This window comes from Taudactylus pleione, unplaced genomic scaffold (genome assembly GCF_031769625.1).
Source record: "Taudactylus pleione unplaced genomic scaffold, aTauple2 ptg000161l, whole genome shotgun sequence".
Lineage (NCBI taxonomy): Eukaryota > Metazoa > Chordata > Amphibia > Anura > Myobatrachidae > Taudactylus > Taudactylus pleione.
In genome coordinates, this window is record NW_028284563.1 from 4327854 (window position 1) to 4354931 (window position 27078).

The 27078-nt window shown below is 46.1% G+C and overlaps 2 protein-coding genes across 2 annotated transcripts in view; one reads left to right on the plus strand and one right to left on the minus strand.

The window, feature by feature from the left end:
- Window positions 1–1107: 1107 nt before the first annotated feature.
- NUDCD2 (NudC domain containing 2) lies at window positions 1108–17442 on the minus strand. The gene is made up of 5 exons (XM_088475033.1): window positions 17222–17442; window positions 14853–15153; window positions 14289–14337; window positions 11594–11745; window positions 1108–2862 (listed from the first exon to the last, which is right to left on the minus strand). Exons 2-5 carry the CDS (start codon window positions 15033–15035, stop codon window positions 2779–2781), a joined length of 468 nt encoding a protein of 155 aa, XP_088331159.1. The 5' UTR covers window positions 15036–15153; window positions 17222–17442; the 3' UTR covers window positions 1108–2778.
- A 181-nt stretch (window positions 17443–17623) lies between these two features.
- The window catches only part of HMMR (hyaluronan mediated motility receptor), a 52134-nt gene continuing 42679 nt past the window's right edge, over window positions 17624–27078 (plus strand). The window contains exons 1-5 of the mRNA XM_088475034.1: window positions 17624–17885; window positions 19438–19536; window positions 20967–21055; window positions 24766–24843; window positions 25414–25602. Coding sequence (XP_088331160.1) covers window positions 17840–17885; window positions 19438–19536; window positions 20967–21055; window positions 24766–24843; window positions 25414–25602 — 501 coding nt within the window. The 5' untranslated portion in view covers window positions 17624–17839. The remainder of the gene's footprint in view (window positions 17886–19437; window positions 19537–20966; window positions 21056–24765; window positions 24844–25413; window positions 25603–27078) is intronic.

Below are 27078 nucleotides of genomic sequence, written 5' to 3' on the forward strand. Positions count from 1 at the left end.
ATTACCATCGCAGCCTCAGGCACACCTGCACAGGCTCTGACCTTACTCAGAAATTGCTAACTTCCACGCACGCTATCAGGCCTCAGGATGCGTAGGCCATAGCAGTGAATAAATTATGCACGCCCCTGCAACGGCATTGAAACGCACTGGCACGCCTGCGTTCGCACGACCACCACCCACAACCGACACTTCCTGTCAATCACTCTGCGATCGCGGTCCTGATCGCAATAGCTAGTTTGCACACCGTGATCCGTACGCATGTGCAGTACGCAACAATCGTCCCATTGCGTGCGTATTAGCAATTGCGTTCCTTGCTGACTCAGGCCCTGTATTCATTATAATACTTTGGTTAAAGAGGAGTCACCTTGTTCGGGGTGAAATTGTAGCATTATGTCAGATTCAATCAGCCGGGGAAGCCGCCGGCTTCTGTGTGATCATCTTCAGTTGGCAGCTTCTGCTCACAGCCTATGGAGGTGCATACAGGGGGCCCCATTCAGAGATGTGGCTAGTGCAATCGCAACTGCGATATCGCACAGAACGCAGCTGGGAAAATGTCCACTGCTGCTTTCCCGTATCTGTTTGACGATGCGCAGCAGCGTAAACATCTGTACCATCGCCACACATCGGACAGTAACGCAGCATCTAAGTCATGTCTCAAACACTGCGTCTCTCCTGACAGGCAGAGAGCTCTCATGCTGTGAAGGAGATAGCAGTGGCTAATTTATGCACACCCATGAAACCCCCCCCCCACCACATTACCACCCACAAACGTTGACTACCTGTCACTCACTTTGCGAATTAATCCTCTGTGTGAGCGCAATCGCAAAACACACACTCTGCATGCACAGTGCTGGCTACACGCATATGTAATGGTAATACATGTACATGTGATAGGGAATTTATATTATAAGCTCCAATGGGGACAGGGACTGATGCGAGTGGCCAAATACTCTCTGTACAGCTCTATATAAATAACTAGGCACAACTAACGTGTGTGTTAAACATTGATTGCATGTACTGTAATATTCACAGGCCAATTCTGTCTATTCACCATCTGTAATACTGAAACAGGGAGGTAATAACACAAAATAAAATAAAAACATAAAACATAGAAAACATACGCTGTTTTATTGCATAGTAGTACATGAAAGTGAGTTAAATCCATTAGATGCCATCCTATTTATAGCTCTACCCTCACTGTGATACCAGCTCTGGTTTGTGTTTGCAGCTGACGGAGTAAAGACTGAGCACAGGTGCCCAACAAGCTGTTCCTGCTGATGCTCTCTCATGCTCAGCCCTACACCCATGCCAGGGGCACAGTCAGCCCAAGGGGCAGGTATTAACCCCTTGGGCACTGACCCTGTTCCTTATGTGGGGTACACACTTGACCGATGGATTTGGTAAGTATGTGCCTGTGCATACATCAGTGGTTCCCACCCTGGGGCGCCGCGGGACACTTGCAGGGGTGCCTAAGGTTGGTGGTCCAGCACCAAATCACATTCTTTATGGTCAATGTAATGTAAATATGTGCACAAACAGAAGCACAGACATATCCACCACTATATAACCAACCCTAAGGAGGAATCGGTATGATTCCTCCTACATCCCCTTTCCCGCAGCCTAAACCGAAGTCTCCCAGGGGGGTGCCTTACCCTAACACCCCCTTTCCCCTAGCCTAACCCTCTCCAGGGGGGGGGGGGGGGGATGCCTAACCCTAAGTCCCCCATGGGAACCCCTAACCTAAACCTCCCTCCCTCCCCCACGCGGTTGTCTGCGCCCCTTCGGTCGGTATGCTGGGTGTCGGGCTCCCGGCGTAGGTCTAATGACAGGCAGCGGGATTTCGACGCCTGTCATTAAGTACCTTGCCGGGATTAAACAGTCGGGATTTCGTCCGTCGGCTTCCCCCGAAGGATGACAAGTAGCACAATTTATATGTCAACACTGGTTCCCCTGCACAGACATCTTTGCTGGTGGTTCCTGCGGCCAGCATATTGGTGGGACAGTCAGCCGTCTGTGCACACAGGTTGTGGTCTGTTTTTGTCCTTTGTACAGAGCTATGGAACCCTTAATAACAATAATTTTCCATAAAATAACAATAAATGTTTGGGTGAGGTGAGCTAAAAGTGACTAAAACAAGCACTTCTTAGCAAAATAAACAGCTTTTATACATTTAAATTGCACAGTTGTGTAAGGCAATGCAATTTTATAGCAGAAGTATGGAAAGGTAATTACATAAGTGTTCAAATCAAATACAGAAAACAGAAACTGCGCCATCTGGTGGTCACAAGCTACACATCATAAACTGCTTGTCTACTATTTGGTGTAGATAGATGAATAAGTACTTGCTACATAGTTTGGCAAAATGTTTTTGCACTTTTCACGGTAATAATAATAATAAGCTAAATTGTGAAGTGCGTGTATATTTATAGCAGTATTCAAGTACAACCAAAAGAAATTATACTGAGAAATGCACCCGTCAAATGAAAGTAGGGACATTATCAGAGGAAAATACAAAAAAATTAAAAAAGAGAAATTAAAAACAATATTTCAGAGTCTTATAATGTTAAAATATTAGTTTTTGACTAATTTGCCTCTTATAATGACCATTGTTTTAAATAGAGTCCTCGTTGCAATCTTCTGTGAGGATTTCATCAGTGCATATTCCGTGCCCGATCAAATGTTCCGGTCATCAGTTTCTGTCCATCAAAATTAAAGTATATTCATCATTTTATTTGTTTTATTTAAAAATATAAATAGTCCTTTCCCCAAGAACCGGGATTACTTCTGTAGATTAGAGAAGTCAGGGCCGCCCTTACTGTAGTTTCCTGAGATGTCTGCTCCACTGAAATCAAAGCCGGGGTTCTGCAAGAGAACAATTCAACACAATTAGCCATTCACTATGTAGAAGTTACCTTTTGTTATTTGGAAAGTTATCTAGAGAAACAGGTAGCCATGCAGATCACATTAGGAGCAGGGGTGGAACACGCAGCACAACAGCTACAGGGAGCCATGCAGATCACATTAGGAGCAGGGGGAACACCCAGAACAACAGCTACAGGTAGCCATGCAGATCACATTAGAAGCAGGGGGAACGCGCAGCACAACAGCTACAGGTAGCCATGCAGATCACATTAGGAGCAGGGGGAACGTGCAGCACAACAGCTACAGGTAGCCATGCAGATCACATTAGGAGCAGGGGGAACGCGCAGCACAACAGCTACAGGTAGCCATGCAGATCACATTAGGAGCAGGGGGAACACGCAGCACAACAGCTACAGGTAGCCATGCAGATCACATTAGGAGCAGGGGGAACACGCAGCACAACAGCTTCAGGTAGCCATGCAGATCACATAAGGAGCAGGGGGAACGTGCAGCACAACAGCTACAGGTAGCCATGCAGATCACATTAGGAGCAGGGGGAATGTGCAGCACAACAGCTACAGGGAGCCATGCAGATCACATTAGGAGCAGGGGGAATGTGCAGCGCAACACCTACAGGTAGCCATGCAGATCACATTAGGAGCAGGGGGAACATGCAGCACAACAGCTACAGGTAGCCATGCAGATCACATTAGGAGCAGGGGGAACATGCAGCACAACAGCTACAGGTAGCCATGCAGATCACATTAGGAGCAGGGGGAACACCCAGCACAACAGCTACAGGTAGCCATGCAGATCCCATTAGGAGCAGGGGGGGGGGAACGTGCAGCACAACAGCTACAGGTAACCATGCAGATCACATTAGGAGCAGGGGGGGAAGACGCAACACAACAGCTACAGGGAGCCATGCAGATCACATTAGGAGCAGAGGGAACGTGCAGCACAACAGCTACAGGTAGCCATGCAGATCACATTAGGAGCAGGGGGGGAACACGCAGCACAACAGCTACAGGGAGCCATGCAGATCACATTAGGAGCAGGGGGAATGCGCAGCACAACAGCTACAGGTAGCCATGCAGATCACATTAGGTGCAGGGGGAACGCGCAGCACAACAGCTACAGGGAGCCATGCAGATTACATTAGAAGCAGGGGGAACGTGCAGCACAACAGCTACAGGTAGCCATGCAGATCACATTAGGAGCAGGGGGAACACGCAGCACAACAGCTACAGGTAGCCATGCAGATCACATTAGGAGCAGGGGGAATGCGCAGCACAACAGCTACAGGTAGCCATGCAGATCACATTAGGTGCAGGGGGAACGCGCAGCACAACAGCTACAGGGAGCCATGCAGATCACATTAGGAGCAGGGGGAACACCCAGAACAACAGCTACAGGTAGCCATGCAGATCACATTAGAAGCAGGGGGAACGCGCAGCACAACAGCTACAGGTAGCCATGCAGATCACATTAGGAGCAGGGGGAACGTGCAGCACAACAGCTACAGGTAGCCATGCAGATCACATTAGGAGCAGGGGGAACGCGCAGCACAACAGCTACAGGTAGCCATGCAGATCACATTAGGAGCAGGGGGAACACGCAGCACAACAGCTTCAGGTAGCCATGCAGATCACATTAGGAGCAGGGGGAACGTGCAGCACAACAGCTACAGGTAGCCATGCAGATCACATTAGGAGCAGGGGGGGAACGCGCAGCACAACAGCTACAGGTAGCCATGCAGATCACATTAGGAGCAGGGGGGGAACACGCAGCACAACAGCTACAGGGAGCCATGCAGATCACATTAGGAGCAGGGGGAATGCGCAGCACAACAGCTACAGGTAGCCATGCAGATCACATTAGGAGCAGGGGGAACATGCAGCACAACAGCTACAGGTAGCCATGCAGATCACATTAGGAGCAGGGGGAACGTGCAGCACAACAGCTACAGGTAGCCATGCAGATCACATTAGGAGCAGGGGGGGGAACACGCAGCACAACAGCTACATGGAGCCATGCAGATCACATTAGGAGCAGGGGGAATGCGCAGCACAACAGCTACAGGTAGCCATGCAGATCACATTAGGTGCAGGCGGAACGCGCAGCACAACAGCTACAGGTAGCCATGCAGATCACATTAGGAGCAGGGGGGGAACACGCAGCACAACAGCTACAGGGAGCCATGCAGATCACATTAGGAGCAGGGGGAATGCGCAGCACAACAGCTACAGGTAGCCATGCAGATCACATTAGGAGCAGGGGGAACACCCAGCACAACAGCTACAGGTAGCCATGCAGATAACATTAGGAGCAGGGGGAACACCCAGCACAACAGCTACAGGTAGCCATGCAGATCACATTAGGAGCAGGGGGGGGAACACGCAGCACAACAGCTACAGGGAGCCATGCAGATCACATTAGGAGCAGGGGGAATGCGCAGCACAACAGCTACAGGTAGCCATGCAGATCACATTAGGAGCAGGGGGGGGAACACGCAGCACAACAGCTACAGGGAGCCATGCAGATCACATTAGGAGCAGGGGGAATGCGCAGCACAACAGCTACAGATAGCCATGCAGATCACATTAGGAGCAGGGGGAACACCCAGCACAACAGCTACAGGTAGCCATGCAGATCACATTAGGAGCAGGGGGAACACCCAGCACAACAGCTACAGGTAGCCATGCAGATCACATTAGGAGCAGGGGGAATGCGCAGCACAACAGCTACAGGTAGCCATGCAGATCACATTAGGAGCAGGGGGAACATGCAGCACAACAGCTACAGGTAGCCATGCAGATCACATTAGGAGCAGGGGGAACGTGCAGCACAACAGCTACAGGTAGCCATGCAGATCACATTAGGAGCAGGGGGGGGAACACGCAGCACAACAGCTACATGGAGCCATGCAGATCACATTAGGAGCAGGGGGAATGCGCAGCACAACAGCTACAGGTAGCCATGCAGATCACATTAGGTGCAGGCGGAACGCGCAGCACAACAGCTACAGGTAGCCATGCAGATCACATTAGGAGCAGGGGGAACACGCAGCACAACAGCTACAGATAGCCATGCAGATCACATTAGGAGCAGGGGGAACACCCAGCACAACAGCTACAGGTAGCCATGCAGATCACATTAGGAGCAGGGGGAACACCCAGCACAACAGCTACAGGTAGCCATGCAGATCACATTAGGAGCAGGGGGAACACCCAGCACAACAGCTACAGGTAGCCATGCAGATCACATTAGGAGCAGGGGGAACGTGCAGCACAACAGCTACAGGTAGCCATGCAGATCACATTAGGAGCAGGGGGAACGCGCAGCACAACAGCTACAGGTAGCCATGCAGATCACATTAGGAGCAGGGGGGGAACACGCAGCACAACAGCTACAGGTAACCATGCAGATCACATTAGGAGCAGGGGGGAAGACGCAACACAACAGCTACAGGGAGCCATGCAGATCACATTAGGAGCAGAGGGAACGTGCAGCACAACAGCTACAGGTAGCCATGCAGATCACATTAGGAGCAGGGGGGGAACACGCAGCACAACAGCTACAGGGAGCCATGCAGATCACATTAGGAGCAGGGGGAATGCGCAGCACAACAGCTACAGGTAGCCATGCAGATCACATTAGGTGCAGGGGGAACGCGCAGCACAACAGCTACAGGGAGCCATGCAGATTACATTAGAAGCAGGGGGAACGTGCAGCACAACAGCTACAGGTAGCCATGCAGATCACATTAGGAGCAGGGGGAACACGCAGCACAACAGCTACAGGTAGCCATGCAGATCACATTAGGAGCAGGGGGAATGCGCAGCACAACAGCTACAGGTAGCCATGCAGATCACATTAGGTGCAGGGGGAACGCGCAGCACAACAGCTACAGGGAGCCATGCAGATCACATTAGGAGCAGGGGGAACACCCAGAACAACAGCTACAGGTAGCCATGCAGATCACATTAGAAGCAGGGGGAACGCGCAGCACAACAGCTACAGGTAGCCATGCAGATCACATTAGGAGCAGGGGGAACGTGCAGCACAACAGCTACAGGTAGCCATGCAGATCACATTAGGAGCAGGGGGAACGCGCAGCACAACAGCTACAGGTAGCCATGCAGATCACATTAGGAGCAGGGGGAACACGCAGCACAAAAGCTTCAGGTAGCCATGCAGATCACATTAGGAGCAGGGGGAACGTGCAGCACAACAGCTACAGGTAGCCATGCAGATCACATTAGGAGCAGGGGGGGAACGCGCAGCACAACAGCTACAGGTAGCCATGCAGATCACATTAGGAGCAGGGGGGGAACGCGCAGCACATCAGCTACAGGTAGCCATGCAGATCACATTAGGAGCAGGGGGGGAACACGCAGCACAACAGCTACAGGGAGCCATGCAGATCACATTAGGAGCAGGGGGAATGCGCAGCACAACAGCTACAGGTAGCCATGCAGATCACATTAGGAGCAGGGGGAACACCCAGCACAACAGCTACAGGTAGCCATGCAGATCACATTAGGAGCAGGGGGGGGAACACCCAGCACAACAGCTACAGGTAGCCATGCAGATCACATTAGGAGCAGGGGGGGGGAACACGCAGCACAACAGCTACAGGGAGCCATGCAGATCACATTAGGAGCAGGGGGAATGCGCAGCACAACAGCTACAGGTAGCCATGCAGATCACATTAGGAGCAGGGGGGGGAACACGCAGCACAACAGCTACAGGGAGCCATGCAGATCACATTAGGAGCAGGGGGAACACCCAGCACAACAGCTACAGGTAGCCATGCAGATAACATTAGGAGCAGGGGGAACACCCAGCACAACAGCTACAGGGAGCCATGCAGATCACATTAGGAGCAGGGGGGGGAACACACAGCACAACAGCTACAGGGAGCCATGCAGATCACATTAGGAGCAGGGGGAATGCGCAGCACAACAGCTACAGGTAGCCATGCAGATCACATTAGGAGCAGGGGGGGGAACACGCAGCACAACAGCTACAGGGAGCCATGCAGATCACATTAGGAGCAGGGGGAATGCGCAGCACAACAGCTACAGGTAGCCATGCAGATCACATTAGGAGCAGGGGGAACACCCAGCACAACAGCTACAGGTAGCCATGCAGATCACATTAGGAGCAGGGGGAACACCCAGCACAACAGCTACAGGTAGCCATGCAGATCACATTAGGAGCAGGGGGAACACCCAGCACAACAGCTACAGGTAGCCATGCAGATCACATTAGGAGCAGGGGGAACGCGCAGCACAACAGCTACAGGTAGCCATGCAGATCACATTAGGAGCAGGGGGGGAACACGCAGCACAACAGCTACAGGTAACCATGCAGATCACATTAGGAGCAGGGGGAACACCCAGCACAACAGCTACAGGTAGCCATGCAGATCACATTAGGAGCAGGGGGGGGAAACACGCAACACAACAGCTACAGGGAGACATGCAGATCACATTAGGAGCAGAGGGAACTTGCAGCACAACAGCTACAGGTAGCCATGCAGATCACATTAGGAGCAGGGGGGGAACACGCAGCACAACAGCTACAGGGAGCCATGCAGATCACATTAGGAGCAGGGGGAATGTGCAGCACAACATCTACAGGTAGCCATGCAGATCACATTAGGTGCAGGGGGAACGCGCAGCACAACAGCTACAGGGAGCCATGCAGATCACATTAGGTGCAGGGGGAACGCGCAGCACAACAGCTACAGGGAGCCATGCAGATTACATTAGAAGCAGGGGGAACGTGCAGCACAACAGCTACAGGTAGCCATGCAGATCACATTAGGAGCAGGGGGAACACGCAGCACAACAGCTACAGGTAGCCATGCAGATCACATTAGGAGCAGGGGGAATGCGCAGCACAACAGCTACAGGTAGCCATGCAGATCACATTAGGTGCAGGGGGAACGCGCAGCACAACAGCTACAGGGAGCCATGCAGATCACATTAGGAGCAGGGGGAACACCCAGAACAACAGCTACAGGTAGCCATGCAGATCACATTAGAAGCAGGGGGAACGCGCAGCACAACAGCTACAGGTAGCCATGCAGATCACATTAGGAGCAGGGGGAACGTGCAGCACAACAGCTACAGGTAGCCATGCAGATCACATTAGGAGCAGGGGGAACGCGCAGCACAACAGCTACAGGTAGCCATGCAGATCACATTAGGAGCAGGGGGAACACGCAGCACAAAAGCTTCAGGTAGCCATGCAGATCACATTAGGAGCAGGGGGAACGTGCAGCACAACAGCTACAGGTAGCCATGCAGATCACATTAGGAGCAGGGGGGGAACGCGCAGCACAACAGCTACAGGTAGCCATGCAGATCACATTAGGAGCAGGGGGGGAACGCGCAGCACATCAGCTACAGGTAGCCATGCAGATCACATTAGGAGCAGGGGGGGAACACGCAGCACAACAGCTACAGGGAGCCATGCAGATCACATTAGGAGCAGGGGGAATGCGCAGCACAACAGCTACAGGTAGCCATGCAGATCACATTAGGAGCAGGGGGAACACCCAGCACAACAGCTACAGGTAGCCATGCAGATCACATTAGGAGCAGGGGGGGGAACACCCAGCACAACAGCTACAGGTAGCCATGCAGATCACATTAGGAGCAGGGGGGGGAACACGCAGCACAACAGCTACAGGGAGCCATGCAGATCACATTAGGAGCAGGGGGAATGCGCAGCACAACAGCTACAGGTAGCCATGCAGATCACATTAGGAGCAGGGGGGGGAACACGCAGCACAACAGCTACAGGGAGCCATGCAGATCACATTAGGAGCAGGGGGAACACCCAGCACAACAGCTACAGGTAGCCATGCAGATAACATTAGGAGCAGGGGGAACACCCAGCACAACAGCTACAGGGAGCCATGCAGATCACATTAGGAGCAGGGGGGGGAACACACAGCACAACAGCTACAGGGAGCCATGCAGATCACATTAGGAGCAGGGGGAATGCGCAGCACAACAGCTACAGGTAGCCATGCAGATCACATTAGGAGCAGGGGGGGGAACACGCAGCACAACAGCTACAGGGAGCCATGCAGATCACATTAGGAGCAGGGGGAATGCGCAGCACAACAGCTACAGGTAGCCATGCAGATCACATTAGGAGCAGGGGGAACACCCAGCACAACAGCTACAGGTAGCCATGCAGATCACATTAGGAGCAGGGGGAACACCCAGCACAACAGCTACAGGTAGCCATGCAGATCACATTAGGAGCAGGGGGAACACCCAGCACAACAGCTACAGGTAGCCATGCAGATCACATTAGGAGCAGGGGGAACGCGCAGCACAACAGCTACAGGTAGCCATGCAGATCACATTAGGAGCAGGGGGGGAACACGCAGCACAACAGCTACAGGTAACCATGCAGATCACATTAGGAGCAGGGGGAACACCCAGCACAACAGCTACAGGTAGCCATGCAGATCACATTAGGAGCAGGGGGGGGAAACACGCAACACAACAGCTACAGGGAGACATGCAGATCACATTAGGAGCAGAGGGAACTTGCAGCACAACAGCTACAGGTAGCCATGCAGATCACATTAGGAGCAGGGGGGGAACACGCAGCACAACAGCTACAGGGAGCCATGCAGATCACATTAGGAGCAGGGGGAATGTGCAGCACAACATCTACAGGTAGCCATGCAGATCACATTAGGTGCAGGGGGAACGCGCAGCACAACAGCTACAGGGAGCCATGCAGATTACATTAGAAGCAGGGGGAACGTGCAGCACAACAGCTACAGGTAGCCATGCAGATCACATTAGGAGCAGGGGGAACGCGCAGCACAACAGCTACAGGTAGCCATGCAGATCACATTAGGAGCAGGGGGGGAACACGCAGCACAACAGCTACAGGTAGCCATGCAGATCACATTAGGAGCAGGGGGGGAACACGCAGCACAACAGCTACATGGAGCCATGCAGATCACATTAGGAGCAGGGGGAATGCGCAGCACAACAGCTACAGGTAGCCATGCAGATCACATTAGGTGCAGGGGGAACGCGCAGCACAACAGCTACAGGTAGCCATGCCGATCACATTAGGAGCAGGGGGGGTACACGCAGCACAACAGCTACAGGTAGCCATGCAGATCACATTAGGAGCAGGGGGGGAACGCGCAGCACAACAGCTACAGGTAGCCATGCAGATCACATTAGGAGCAGGGGGAACGCGCAGCACAACAGCTACAGGTAGCCATGCAGATCACATTAGGAGCAGGGGGGGAACACGCAGCACAACAGCTACAGGTAGCCATGCAGATAACATTAGGAGCAGGGGGAACACCCAGCACAACAGCTACAGGTAGCCATGCAGATCACATTAGGAGCAGGGGGAACACCCAGCACAACAGCTACAGGTAGCCATGCAGATCACATTAGGAGCAGGGGGAACGTGCAGCACAACAGCTACAGGTAGCCATGCAGATCACATTAGGATCAGGGGGGGAACACGCAGCACAACAGCTACAGGGAGCCATGCAGATCACATTAGGAGCAGGGGGAATGCGCAGCACAACAGCTACAGGTAGCCATGCAGATCACATTAGGAGCAGGGGGAACACACAGCACAACAGCTACAGGTAGCCATGCAGATCACATTGTTTTAGGCACTTTATATATCTATATCCACTTCTGAAATGAAGTCATCGTACCTCTCTCTGAAATCTCTCCAGGGTGAGCTTTTTCTGCATCTCATCTTGAACCCAAGGGTCAGCGGAGTACTCATCTTCCAGTAAGGACGGCCAGCAATTACCTGCATCTCGGTTGCACTTGGTTAAAACTATTCGTATAAGTTTTTTGTCCTCTTCATCGAAAAAAAAAAAAGAAACAAAAACAAGAAAACAGAGTTATTTCCAGACTGGCAAAATAGTACAAAGCTGTATTAGGAACACAAATTGTACAACCATTATTGTAAGTCCTTAAGGGGCTCAATGTATAAAACATTTTAAGCAAATTCGCACAAAGATAGATATTTAACCTAAAAAAATAATTTAAAAAAATTCCTAGCTGTAAAAATTCTCAATCCCCTTAGTGAACAGAATGCTAACCAAGTAATGCATTAATCCCTACTCCCTCCGGTGGATGATCATTACTGGGTTACAACAGGGCCTTCGCACTTTGAATAAATTAGCCGGGGGTGCATAGACAGATTACAGCTTAACCTGAGCTGTGCATATACAGAGATCCGTCAGATGTCCTGCGCCAGGGATTGCGTTGGGGCAATGTGATAATGGTGGTCTCGCAAGCGGAGGGCTGGGGCGGTGCCGTCGCATAGATGCGTCCGAATCCGAATACCGTCACATGTTCTTATGAGACTTCTCATCGTAGAAAGCAGCCAGAATTGTGACCCATCACTTGTGACTCAGAATTACGCCCCTTGGGCCTGTGTGTGCAATACCTGTACTAGTAGCATATGGGTGTTCATCTTTTTGTACACTATCTGTACATCTTATATATATATATATATATATATATATATATATATATATATATATATATATATATATATACACACACACACACACACACACACACACACACACACAGTCAGGTGCATAAATATTGGGACATTGACAGAGTTTTCAGATTTTGGCCTCTATTCACCACCACAATGGCTTTGAAATGAAACAAACAAGATGTGCTTTAACTGCAGACTTTCAGATTTAATTTGAGGGTAATTCCATCCAAATCAGGTTTCTATATGTGCATCCCACTTTTTAAGGGGCCAAAAGTAATGGGACTATCAACTCAAAAGCTATTTCATGGACAGGTGTGGGCTATTTCCCTCGTTATTTCATTATCAATTAAGCAGGTAAAAGGTCCGGAGTTGATTCTAGGTGTGACATTTGCATTTGGAATCAGTTGCTGTCGACTCTCAATATGAGATCCAAAGAGCTGTCACTATCAGTGAAGCAAGCCATCATTAGGCTGAGAAATCAAAACAAACCCATCAGAGAGATAGCAAAAACATTAGGTGTGGCCAAATCAACTGTTTGGAACATTCTTAAAAAGAAAGAACGCACCGGAGAGCTCAGCAACCAAAAGACCTGGAAGACCACGGAAAACAACTGTGGTGGATGACAGAAGAATTATTTCCCTGGTGAAGAAAAACCCCTTCACAACAGTTGGCCAAATCAAGAACACTCTCCAGGAGGTAGATGTGTATGTGTCAACGTCAACAATCAACAGAAGACTTCACAAGAGTGAATATAGAGGGTTCACCACAAGATGTAAACCATTGGTGAGCCTCAAAAACAGGAAGACCAGATTAGAGTTTGCCAAACAACATCTAAAAAAGCCATTACAGTTCTGGAACATCCTATGGACAGATGAGACAAAGATCAACTTGTACCAGAGTGATGGGAACAGAAGAGTATGGAGAAGGAAAGGAACTGCTCATGATCCAAAACATACCATCTCATCAGTAAAAGTATGGTGGTGGTAGTGTCATGGCGTGGGTATGTATGGCTGCCAATGGAACTGGTTCCCTTGTATTTATTGATGATGTGACTGCTGACAAAAGCAGCAGAATGAATTCTGAAGTGTTTCGGGCAATATTATATGCTCATATTCAGTCAAATGCTTCAGAACTCATTGGACGGCGCTTCACAGTGCAGATGGACAATGACCCGAAGCATACTGCAAAAGCAACCAAAGAGTTTTTTAGGGCTAAAAAGTGGAATGTTATGGCCAAATCAATCCCCTGCCCTGAATCAGATTGAGCATGCATTTCACTTGATGAAGACAAAACTGAAGGGAAAATGCCCCAAGAACAAGCAGGAACTGAAGACATTTGCAGTAGAGGCCTGGCAGAGCATCACCAGGGATGAAACCCAGCATCTGGTGATGTCTATGCGTTCCAGACTTCAGGCTGTAATTGCCTGCAAAGGATTTGCAACAAAGTATTAAAAAGTGAAAGTTAGATTTAGGATTGTTTAGTTTGTCCCATTACTTTTTGCCCCTTAAAAAGTGGGAGGCACATATATAAACCATTGTAATTCCTACACCGTTCACCTGATTTGGATGTAATTACCCTCAAATTAAATCTGAAAGTCTGCAGTTAAAGCACATCTTGTTTGTTTAATTTCAAAGCCATTGTGGTGGTGAATAGAGGCCAAAATATGAAAATTCTGTCAATGTCCCAATATTTATGCACCTGACTGATATATATATATATATATATATATACACACATATATATATTGTCAGTGTAAGTTTTACTTAAAGATTTGTAAACTTTTCAGATAAATGATAAACAAAGATGTCTAGCAATAAAATATGACTTTATATTCATTGTTAAGCAAAAATTCTAAAATAATAATAAAAAACAAAAATGCAGGTTCTAACCTAAGGTCCATGTACTTTCATCACTTATTGTAGCATCAAACAGCCTTCCCTGGAAAATAAGAAATAATTAAATACTTGCTCTTTGCATCCTAATTTAAGCTTGCAAAATACCACAGAGATTATAATTCTACTGGATAAAATGATGTTTTAATTATCGTTTATCAAAAATGAATTTGATTTTGTTTATTGGATGAATTTCCGTTGCAAAACAAATACTGTGCAAATCAGCCCATTATAAACCGCCCGTTTCTAATCCATTTAATGTGGAGCTTCCTACCCTATGTTTAATGCGCAGATGTTTTTTTCATTTCCACACAAACAAACATCAATAATATTATTCTTACCAGCACATATAGGGCTTGTGTCCGGCAGCAAATTGGGTCATATTCCCTTTTATATTAGAAGCATTATTTACATTAAGGGCTTTTAAAGGAGATTCTGCTGCTATGGCAACACCCTCACTTATCCTCTTTAGAAGGTTAGATAAATCTGCTCCCCAAGTCACACCTGTCCGACGTTAGGTACCTCCACCCCCATAATGACCCTTCCAGACCCCAGTGACACCTGCAAGATCTGTTTATCCCGCACGGACAGTGCTACATCTCTGATCCCCAGTTTACAGCGGATATCTCTGCACTGTGTGCCAGGGGGCACCTGCACTTCCATGAAGACCTCCTCCATGGTCTGGTACCAGCAGCCCCAGGGAGTCTTGCATGGCACCACGCCGCTTCTCTCATCGAAATTCATCGTCGTCCTGACACACAACGTTCAGCTTCTGCTTATGGAAACCAGCCAGTGTTGCCAGTCAGTGTGCCAGCGCGGCAGTGTTGCCAGTCAGTGTGCCAGCGGGGCAGTGTTGCCGACTCTGAAAGGGAAAAGAAGCAACTGTGAATTCCAAAAAAAGTCCAACTTTTCCCCAGAAAGCCCAATAACGACCTATTCTTTGAAGGGGGGAGATGGAATAACATGGCATTTTATGCTGCAGCTCCTGTCACTTTAGACAGGAGATCGGGCACGCGAAAACAATTGAATTACGCCCATAATATTAAATAAAGAGCCGATGTAACAAATTGATGGTTGGGAAGTAACGAATTAGTTAAATTGAAGGATATTAACTACATTTGGCACTGAACAAAACTCCATGGGGCAGATTTACTAAGGCATGGGATGTTAGCTTTAAATTGGTAATGGGAGTAAATGCTAAGACAAGCTGGTTTAGAATTTATTCCTATTACCATCTTAAAACTATCGGTCAAAGCTGCCAATGATCGGCAACTTTGGCAACCCACGTCTTAGTCAATCAACCCCTATCTCTCGTTGTTAAGTCAGATAGGGGAGGGGGGAGAGGCACCTCATTTTTGTCTTCTCCATTCATTGTGGTCCCGCACTCTGCTGTTTAAAGCCGCGGGTCGCTGCCTTTTACAGCGGGGGCATGGGCTAGAATGAGGCGATTCACTGCAAATCAAGTCATCCAACCCCACGACCGCCAACATCAGTCTGAAAGTTGTTTACACCAGGAGATTAGCCAACTCTGGGAGCCCCTCAAATTAGGGATTCTCCTGAAGGACGTTTAAGCATCCCTGAAATGGCTAATAAAGCAGTAGAACACGCACCTCAATCCTCTACATAACAAGATACATAGATTCCTGTATGCAAAGTTCGGACCCTTTAGGGTTACTGCACTAGAACGTTAATACCACACGGGAAAGAGTCCAGTGTAGGGATGGTCATCGAATAGTGGTGGCAATGCGGTCATTGCAACATGCCCTGCGATGACATATTTAGGCATGCCATATCATCTCTTTAATTCAGGTCACACATGATTTACACAGATTCTGTGGCTGCAATGGCATATCTATAATGGGTGCACACACTTCACCCATGCTTAAAACGTACGTCTCCAGAGTCCCTAGTCGGCGCTGAGGAAGCAGTGCAAATCACCGGGAAAATGGCACGGCACCCATTGTCCTGGAGATTTGCGCATACGCAGATGGTGTCTGCACAAGTACCATGTTACATGAGACCTCCGCATGCGCAGTAGAGGTGTCCCCAGTACCATGACGCGGGCGCCATGTTACCGGAGAACTGTGCATGTGCAGTAGACTCTTTCACAATGCACAGTCTACTGCACCACAGAGAGGAGGGGACCTGCATGAAGTAGTCTGCACATGGGCCACCTTCTCTTTTAACCCGACCTTGTGTGTCTGGCTGACTTCAAGTCTCGATTTCACCTGGCTTTAATCAGCCACAGAACCGGTGCAATTCACATATTCCCCAAATTAAAGGGATGATCTGGCAAGCCTATTATATAGCCTGCGGTAGAGTCACAAGTTTTGTGTCTGTACTGAAGTCGGCGCTTCAGGATATCTGCGAGTCAACAGACAGAATAACACATCAGATGGGAATTGCGAAAGACCAGGGGGGGGGGTGTGCCTTGCCACTAAGGATGGACATCGGAAGCCAATGGTTAGCAACCATCGATGTAACCGATTCGATGGAAGTGCTTTTTCCATCACATAACGATGCTTGCCAGTCATCCGACAGCTGGATTTTTTTTCAGCAGCAGGCACCCAGAAGTGGTGTCCCCGCCTCAGCTAAAGTGCGCATGCGTGAAGCTATGTCTGCTTCTGTGCATGTATAGCCATTGTGATGGTTATACCATCGAATCGTTGCGATGGCTGGTCACTATCGTATCGCTGGATTTGATATTGGAAGGCGGTCAACTATTCGATGTTCGATGTCGGGTTTCCGATGTCCATCCCTACTTATTGTACACTCTGCTCCCACTGACTATATTTACCTTGTCATCAAAGCAGATGAAATTACTTGGAAATTTTCCCGGAGACTTTGCGCATGGGCAGTAAGGGAAATCATGGTGGACATGTCACTGGAGTGCAAGGGGTTACCTGACGGTGGTGGGGTAAATCACTGACCTGTGTCCGCTTAGCGGCTCCTCTCGGTGTTCATTGGATGGGGGCGTGGTGATGAAGCCTAGCTGCAGGGAACGTTAAGTGTGGCTGCCCTGATGCGCTCTCCCGCTTCTTATTGGCAAATGGCAGTGGCAACTATGCCCAAGCGCGGGGGCTCACGTCACTACGCACGCGTCACATGATCCCGGCGCAGAACCACGCGATACAGATTCAAGTGTACGTCATTTGTGTTGCACATCATTGCCATAGCTACAAAGCCCGCCCCCTTTATCTTGCGTGTGACGAATAGAAGCCCTTCATCGCTGTGTCAGCCTCTAGGATTTAATTTCATATCGGACACACCCTCCTGTGACGCCTATCCAGGAAGCGCCAAATAAGCCGCTGCCATTGGATGAATAGAGAACGGTTCTGTCCGGTGATTGGTCAGTCGCTGGTGGGCGGAGGCGAGTCGCCCGGTGCAGATCGGGAGCCGCTCTGCTATTGGTGGAGCGGAGGCTACGCAGATTTTTAAACAAAACAAGAGTAAGAGTGGAGAGAGGACGGAGTAACAGTCACTCAGCCAGTGGTATCATACAGTGACCGGCCGGGTCCCAGCAGCAGCAGCGGGGTCAATCAGCTGCCATGTCTTTTCCCAAGGCGCCTCTCAGGCGGTTCAACGAGCATGTGGGTACGTATGTCCGCCCCGGGGTCCCCCGCTCTGGTGTTCCCGGCATGTTCTCCGCAGCATCAGGCAGCACAGGGGGATAGATACACATACACTGAGTCACAGCTCCCACCAGGGATGGGCATGATTGTTAGTATCTGCTGCTAGTTCCCACTGGTATGACAGATAAAATAACATGATGCCCCATCGCCTCCCCTGTGTGGCAGGTTGCAGCCCGTATGCCCCATCGCCTCCCCTGTGTGGCAGGTTGCAGCCCGTATGCCCCATCGCCTCCCCTAATTCATAGCAAATGTTTTCTTTCTGCATCACTGGAGGCTGTTCCTTTGGTTGGATCCATAGTAACATGACTGATAGCAATCTGATTTCTTTTCGGGTGTTGGAGGGGTATGTGGGTCACACTCAGTCCCACTTTTTGCCTACATTGCGTATTTTAGCCGTGGAAACTTATCGTATGCGTACCCGCGATTCACCCTAGTCCATTCCAAAAGATGCGAAAACGAAGATACACGATGTCAGAACAGGCGAAAAGTGGTGTCAGAATCTGGGAAATCGGGCTGATCCCTGCCCCCCACCACCAAAAAAAGATGTGGATATCTTGGGGATCAATGTAATAGTGCCATTTAGCCCTAATGAAACAGTTTGGGGTACTTGAGTTCGCACGATTGCCATTAATTAGCGTCTTTGTACAAGTGGTGAGGAATGGCATAAAGCAGTAATTTTTGGGGTAAATAAGTAGTCCTGTCAAATTTGGGGTACATGAAAATGGGTGCTAGCATGTTTAAAAGTTGCTAAAGTGAAGATATAAGAAACATGTAAACAAAACCGCACCTACAGCAAACATCTGCAATGAAAAAAACACCTCACCCATACTTGCAGACCCCCAAAAGTCTATTTAGCTACTTTTTATGTTTGTACCCCATATTGCCCCCCCGCCCCCCCCAATGCACTTTTTTTCCCTCTTTTTCAAAGTGGTTTTTTTGGGGTGTTCCTCACTTTTTTTAGGGTGTTGTTTTGACTGTTATCCTTTGGAGGGATGTCCCAAGGGTGCTGAGTGGTTTTCCCACCTTTGCACCCCTAAATAGCAATTATGCACTTTATTTTTTCCACCTATTCATAGGTGAATCTTTTTTGCCTGTTGCATTGCGTTTTCGCGTATGCGAAAAGCAGATGGAATTGAATACAGAGATAAGTTTCCGTCTGGTGAAAAGTCGCAATCTGTGATACTTTTTCGCGGATCTCGGCTTTTGCTTCTAACTGAATACAGGCTACAGTCGGCTGCCTGACTCTGGATGCTATGTTGCAACGTGAACACTGCTCCATGCTAAAGATGTGTTCTTAAAGCCTTTCATTCACTAGTGTCCATAATCTTAACATTTATTTTTATTAACAAACCTGTTTGATATATGCTGTTACCTTGTATATAAAATGTTTCTGCTTTTTACTACCTCCCTTTCTATGTAAAGGATGGATCTGGGAGACTGCTCAATGCCCAGGGCTTAGCCCTCCCCTTAATATGATACTACACATGCTTTTAAATGTTGTATATTTATTATAGGCTGTGCTCCGTGTCCAGGCTCCTATGATGTAAAAGCTTCAGATGGCTTAAAGGGACCTGTGTCTTTTGAGAAATCACAGAGGTTTAAAGCACAGAAAGGTACGTATCCATCACATTGCAGTGTCCTAAAGATGTAAGGTATTCAAACTGTTCTGGCTTGTGTGACGGGATGGAGGTGTCTGCATACTACTTGGACTGTTTTGTGATAACCATGCATGTCCAGTTCTTAAATGCCGTCGAGAGGGATCGCGCACACAGCTTTGGTGTATAAGCCTGTCTTTTGTTTGTACACCGCAAGTTGCAAAGTAAAAGATGCGGAATAGCTGCACTGATTTAAAAAAAAAAAAAAATCCTCAATATATAATTGCGTCCTTACCCCTACTCGCAAATCCTACAGTGTAATGGTGCATACACACGGTCAGATTTCTTATCAGATATGAATGATAAGGATTGTAAATATCGTTCATATCTTTGACATGTAGGGCATACATCGACGAACCATGCGCATTCCTGCATATCAGATAACAATCTGACATCAACTGTGTTTGCAGTCAGATTTTGACGATTTCATTCATACTGTCAATAATCGTTCAATCGTTAATGAAATCATTCAAATCGTTGTAAAAATCGTTCATCAAATCTGACAGTGTATGCACCATAAGACTTTGAATTTTCCGAAATATCATTGGCTCCTCCTAATGCATCAAATAAAGTTTAACTAAAATAGTGATTTTATTTGTCTTTAATTGACCTTTCAATAAAGCGAACTATAGGCAAATGTGACTTACGGTGTATATTTTTCATTATTTTTATAAACATCATAAATAAACACTTTGTGGTTCTTGTTTGATATTAATCCAGTTTTGCAGAAAGCACTTTTTTTACAAAAATAAAAAAGTTGCACTTGATGGAACGTTTTTATTATTGCTAATATTCGCTGTCTCTATTTAAACTTTTACAATGTGTTCATCCAATATGGTAGACCAGCAACGTCTATATTTTATAAACTAGAAAACCTGTATAGTTTTATTTGACCCAAGATTTGGGGGCAGTCTGGATTTCAGTTGGACAATAATGGGAGCACAAGACTTGAAAGCGGGGTCTTCTCTCTTTTAAACAATTGTTCTGCCATGTGTGTATTGGCCTAGTATGGGGGCTATAGGGCAGAATGTTCACCCCTGCCCCACTCGTGATCATCGGGAAATAACGTCTATGGGGACATCTAGTTTGGAGGCGGGTACTCTCCCGTTTTTTTAATGAGTACTCTGTCTGTGTCAGGGTTGGGGAGATAGAAGGACTTAGAAGTCCCCACCCCCATTAAAAATAATTTTTGCTTTTTATTTTTTCAATTGCCTGGGACCCTCAACTGCTGCCAGCTGCTCCCCATTACAATTTATATGCTTTGTCATGTTGTCTGTTACATTTATATGGACTGTTGAACTTTTCTTTGCTGGTTTGCTATAGTCTAGAGACAGGTTTTATTTTTTTTAAATGTTCCAGTAAAACCCTGTTTTCTAATTTTAATTTAGTCTTAAGTGGTGACAGTCAGAGTACGGAGAGAGAGGATGAGCCCGCGTCCCCAGTGCGTCTGCGCAAAAACTCTTCCCATGGCTCGACAGTAAGTGTCTCATAACATTCATTCTGTTATCCTGCTTGTCATGGGCAGGAAAATAATACATTTTAATATCCTCATCCTAAAATCTGATGTATGTGGTTTCCAGCAAATAATTTTTATTTTATTTTTTTTACACATACATGTTGAGCATCCCATATACAAAATGCTTGGGACCAGGGGTATTTTGGATAACGGAATATTCCGTATTTTGGAATATTTGCGTATCATAATGAAATATCTTGGGAATGGGACCCCAATATACACACAGAATGCATTTGTTTCATATACACTTTATACACACAGCCTGAAGGTAATTTTGTGCCTTAGACAAAGTTTGTACATTGAACCAACCAAAATTAAAGATTTTATCTCTGTCATGACAAAATTGTTCCGTATTTCGTAATATTTGGATATAGGAGACTCAACCTATGTATGTATGTATGTATGTATGTATGTGTGATTGCACTCACAGTTGCCGATCTTCAGTTCACAAAGCTCCATGGCTTGTGTTTAGATTTGCTGCATGTGGACAGTGATCAGTGCTCTAAGTGCAGCACCACCTTCTCTCCCCCTTCCCTAGCAACCGTGATGGGCAGTTCTCATAGGAATGTCCACCCCCCCCTGCTGGTGTCTTCTCACAGAACTGTTACCAAGGTTTTTTTTATTGTTTTTTAATTCTTTTTTTTTTTTTTTAAACTTGTCTTTTATTGATTCAAAAGCATCTTTTGACAGAAAAAAATAAATAAATAAAATGCAATACAATATAAAGTATTATAGAAATACAAGCAGTAATATAAATGTCAGATAATATACAAGACAAATGACAGAACACATTAAATCAAACATAAATTTAAAATAAAACAATATAAAAATAAACAATCAATATTGTTTAAAACTTTCAAATTAGGGACTTGTATAAGAATTACAGTTCATTAACTTGAATAAAATGCCATTATACTGTATCAAAAAAATAAAATATATTTTTTTAATTTTGTGTTTGGTTAATTTTAAAGATCCTTTTTAAATCATAAAAAAAAAATAATTGATGTGGGCAATTGAATAGCTGCATCACAGTGCTGGGAATTTAATATTCCCCTTGGAACCAAAAGGCTGGTAGTTAGAGAGAATCTGGGTCAAGGGAGGGTTTTTATAGAGGAGATCCTGGTAGATGGAATCAAGTTTGGTTGCGATATGGGTAGCAAAATTGAGGCCAAACAGGGAGTATAAGGGTGGGGGGGGTGGACCAGAAGAAGGGTCTTGAAGGTAGAAAATAGGTGTCATGGATTGAAAAACTGGGAGGAAATAAGTGACTGAAGTAAGATTGCTTGTAAAGAGAGACAGATGTAAGAAGAAGTGCTACAGTTTGGGTGTGGATCTATTTCAAGGCAAATAGTAACAGCAGGGGCAGAAGTTATTGAAATTCTTTTTGGATGAAGGTGTAAAACAGATTAGCATAGCAGCATACCTCTTGCTGTCATGTTACACAGGGTTTGGGCAAGAAACAAGGTAAACAATAAATTAATTCTTTAGAAATTTGTTTTTTTGTCAGCTTACCTCTTAGAATGTAACGTGTTTGTGTGGGTTTTTTTTTTCTGTTTGCTTTTACTATAATTTTTATATATATATATATATAGCGCATTGTAACTTTGTCACATTTTAATCTCCTTTTAATAACATTCCTTTGTGTTCATTAACAAAAACATTAGGTGTTGTGCCCTTTATAAGACATCTATGCAGTGAACTTCTTGGTTTGGGATCCTTAATGGAGAAACTGAAGTCTTCCTATGTGTCAGCTCTTAGTGGTGCTGAAACTTTTTGTTCAACAATTAAGTGTGAAATATATTTTTGGGGAGATTTTAGTACTTTTTTAAATAGGCCAGGGGGATTTGTTTTCATGTATTTCTAGGAGGGCCTAGCTGTGTCGCTGCTTCTAGCAAGGAATAGGCTTGTATGCTCTCTCATTTCTTTATATTGAATATATATCACTGTTCTGAAAACCACACCACCTAGTGGCCAGTATAGTGTATGAGAGAGATTAGTTTCTCTGGAATCACCATTGCTCTCAATATCCACATCATTTTCTTTGTTCATCTAATAAAATTACAGGATTTATGGCCACGGATTTGCTGTCTGCATATTATGGAAAATATGACATTGGCCAATGTACATCCCTTTTTTGTAATCTGTATTTCAGCGTAGCACATATAAATCGCTTGGATGCATGTAGACTGGCCTGCTTTTTGTGCTTTAATACTTTATTTATTTTTCTTCCCACTCTGTAAATTCAGTGTTTTATTACATAACCTAAGTGCACCCCTGTGTTTCTTATGTCGTTTTGTCATGTGCCTCTTATGAGGGGTTCCAGACTATAGATGGACAGTAATTAGACACCAGATGTTAGACAGTCAATAGTTTAGACAGGGACAAAAGTCATACACATTAAAGTTTGACATGTAAGAAGGTTGACTGGTACAAAAGGTCGACATGAAAATGGTACACACATTTTTTTGTTAGGGTTAGGCACCAAGGGTTAGAGAAGATTAGGGCTAAAAAAAAAAAAAAAATTGTCTAACTTTTGACCCTGTCGACCTTTTGTACATGTCTACATTCTTACATGTCAAACTTTAATGTGTATGACTTTGGTCCCTGTCTAAACTATTGACTGTCTATCTAGACATTGTCTCTCTTATACCACACCATCTTATGAGGATGTGGCTGTTAGTACCGCAAGCACATATAGCTCTGCGCATTAAGATGCTGATCTGAGGATAGTGCAGAGGTTTTATCTGTTGGGAAGAGCTTTGCACATCGAGTTCCTGGCTGAATGCGGGTGAGCGCACTTGTGTGCTTCATATTGCATCCAGTGCAAAAGTGAGATTTTATTATTGCACATCATGGGGAAAAAAACAAAACCTTTTTGCATGCAAGAGCAATACAAGGCACATAATGGGATTTGCCAAATACTTCTGAATGTATTGACCCATGTTTTTATTTTGTGATTAGTACAAGAAAGTGACCTGAGTGATCGCCTTAAGTTATTCAAGTGTGTGTGTGTGTGTGTGTGTGTGTGTGTTCGCTATATTACATTATCACTTACGAGGGTGATTCAATAACTAGGGTGACAAGACCTCTGACTAAATTTTATCCAGCTCTTACACAGTGCTTGGCCGGCCAGATCGCTGCTCATCTTAAACGTCTGTCCTGCCAGTATCAAAGACAATGCACCAAACCTGTTTCCGTGACATGACGTTATCACTGTACACCTCAACAAGTTGGCAATGACTTTCAGCTGCTGATGTGCCCTATGTACGCAGAAATCTGATCACACCACGCACCTTAATGTCTGACCATGTTTCCGCCATCTTACATCTGATGTTGGGACAGTATGACTGATATGACATGCGGTCTAATGGCCGTGAGGGGAAGCGGTGGTCTACCTGCTCTGGCCTGGCGGGAGATTAGAATGACATTTACACATGTGAGAGGTCTTGTTACCTTTTATTAAACCTGCCTCGTATAAATCACCAACATTGTGCAGCGCTGCATAATATCTAGTCGTTTTGTTAGACAGATCACATACTACATTGAGAACAGAGGCCATGCACCAGGCAGCAGAGTCTTTAATGAGGGTAATGCTGGCTTGGCGTTAATCCTGTTATATAACACAATGGAAATGAGGGTGGAATAACTCATACAGTGCTTGTTTATTACAGCCAAACCTGAGGCAGAAGCCGGAGAGAGACATAGAATTCATCAGAGAACAGAAGAAACACAAAGTTTTGGAGAATGAGGTGAGTGACTGTTCTGTTATCAATATATTCTCTATCTGCTCTGGTGTCTACAAGCCGCTTTCTATGTCGTTCAGAAAAGACTTTGGTTTAAATTAATATTTTGCTTTCTCCAGTGTCTACTATGGTTTTCCCTAAATAACAAGAAGTTACTATCCTCTGCTGTATTGACTGCAGAATAGAGTATTTAATCATGCAGCTGAAACTCCCCTTCCCTGAAAATATTCTGTATTGTGAATATATGCAGCGGCTCCTGAGATACTGCCTGGTTACACAGCTGTGCTGCTGATGGTGACGTGGGGCTTCATGTCCTCATTGGCCCATAAGTTAAAGGTGTGTGTGTGTGTGTGTGTAAAAATTCCTAACTCTTCTGTGAGCTATGATGCTTCTACTAAAGTTTCATCCGTATGATTTGCACAGTGACATGAGTGATGTTGCTTTCCTTATGTATATAAAGGATGTGGCAAAGATCGCCCTAACCCAACATTTTCATCATCCCTCTGAGCGATTACACCTAGAACTATAAGTGCTAGCTATACCGGTGAATTGGCCCCTTACACAGTTTGTTTTTAGATCCGTGCACTTGTACAGGAACGCACTAAGCAAGACAAGAAACTTCAGTCTCTGGAGGAAGAATCCATGAAGACAGAGGCTAAGCTGGTCTCTGCTGTGCGCGAGAAGACGTCCCTTACCTCCAGCATTGCGTCCTTGGAGAGACAAATCACCGACCTGAATAGAGCAAATGATCTCTTAAAAACAAAGGTAACTGTTTAATTTTGTGGTTGGAGGAAAACATTGAGATTGCAGCTCACCCGATTCATGAGTGGGATGTGTGGTGATGCGACAATATACACCAAATAATAATTTGCTATTCAATTAGGTGCTTGTTGTTTCCTATTTTGAGTGCCAGGAGATTTGATAATTTATTTTTTGTTTTTTATTTATTTTATTTTTTTTCGCACCTCCCAGAGCTCGACCAATTTTTTTCCCTAAAATCCACAATTTTAGGAATAAGGCCTGAAAATGCCCTGGGACCCCGGCGGTACCCCTCCTAATGACTAATATTAACTGGAAGTTTCCAATTAGCTTAATTAGTCTGTAATCGCCTTCCGAAGTGCTGTCTTCAGCCTCCAGTGTCGGGACCCCGACTACTGCAGCACCGTAATGGGCGCTGGGAGAACTACACCTCCCTGCAGCCCCTGGGACTTCCAGCAGCCCCCTCTCCAGTGTAGAGCTGGAAGGGGAGGCCACCGGGAGCCGCGGAGACCCCCGGCCAGGTAAGTGGAAATGTAATTTTTTTTTTTTGCACTGGGTTTTCAGAGCTGAAGACCCCACAACTACTTTTTTAAATTTTATTTTTTTTTAATTGGATACCGCAGGAATCCAAAATTGGGTGCAAGGTTTATTTCCTCGCTAAACCTTGCTCCCAATTGAATATGCCCCTAAATATTAAGCGTAAAAACATCAGTCTATGATATAAAATAATTTTATTACAGTTGGGCTTAACCATTTTGCTAATTGATATCTAAAAAAATAGAGAGGGCGCTGACGTGGTGCTATTCCCAGCAGCTGCAGAAAGGAAATAGTTAATCTCCAATGATAAACACAGAAATGACAATAAGCAGTGCTGAAATCTCAAATCTTTAATACAATTTAATAAACATATAACATACAATAAAACACATAAAAATCACATTGGTAGGCTAATGCATGTGACTGATATAGTGAGAGCATGAATAGCTGCAATCAGCATTGAGAGAGGCTGACATACCCTGGAATACTGGAAAAGTTATGAAAGGACCTGATATCCTGGATAAATGGCTCCAAGTTCAAGACAGCAGCACTCGTTAATATTGAATGGACAGTCCAGCAGATGGCACAGAGGTTGGCTTACCCTCTTAAGCAGTCCAGTGTGTCCTGAATTAGCGATGGTCCCACACTGAGGTTTGTCCAACGCAGATGACGGACTTGGTGATATTAGTGAAGCTGGAACTGATAATGCAAGGTCCAAAAAAACGCTGCTGTGATGTTTCTAATGATACAGATAATCCAATGATGGTACCAGGGTACAGTCAGAATAGGCACCAATGCGTTTCACTGCTCTGGGCAACTTTTTCAAGGTATCCAACTGGTAATTTGACCCACTCTATATAGTGGCTCTCATTAGTGTGAATCGCTCTCAGATGTTCATAATTAATTGGTTAAAAAACAAATGTGTGTGTGTATATATGTATGTGT

What these genes read in the sequence shown, in the direction of transcription:
- NUDCD2 (XM_088475033.1), bottom strand. Translation starts at nt 15,035, where the DNA reads ATGAATTTCGATGAGAGAAGCGGCGTGGTGCCATGCAAGACTCCCTGG. An exon ending in GGGATAAACAGATCTTGCAG is followed by an intron (nt 14,338 to 14,852) that starts GTGTCACTGGGG and finishes CTTATTTTCCAG; the next exon opens with GGAAGGCTGTTTGATGCTAC. An exon ending in TGGAGAGATTTCAGAGAGAG is followed by an intron (nt 2,863 to 11,593) that starts GTACGATGACTT and finishes GTTCTCTTGCAG; the next exon opens with AACCCCGGCTTTGATTTCAG.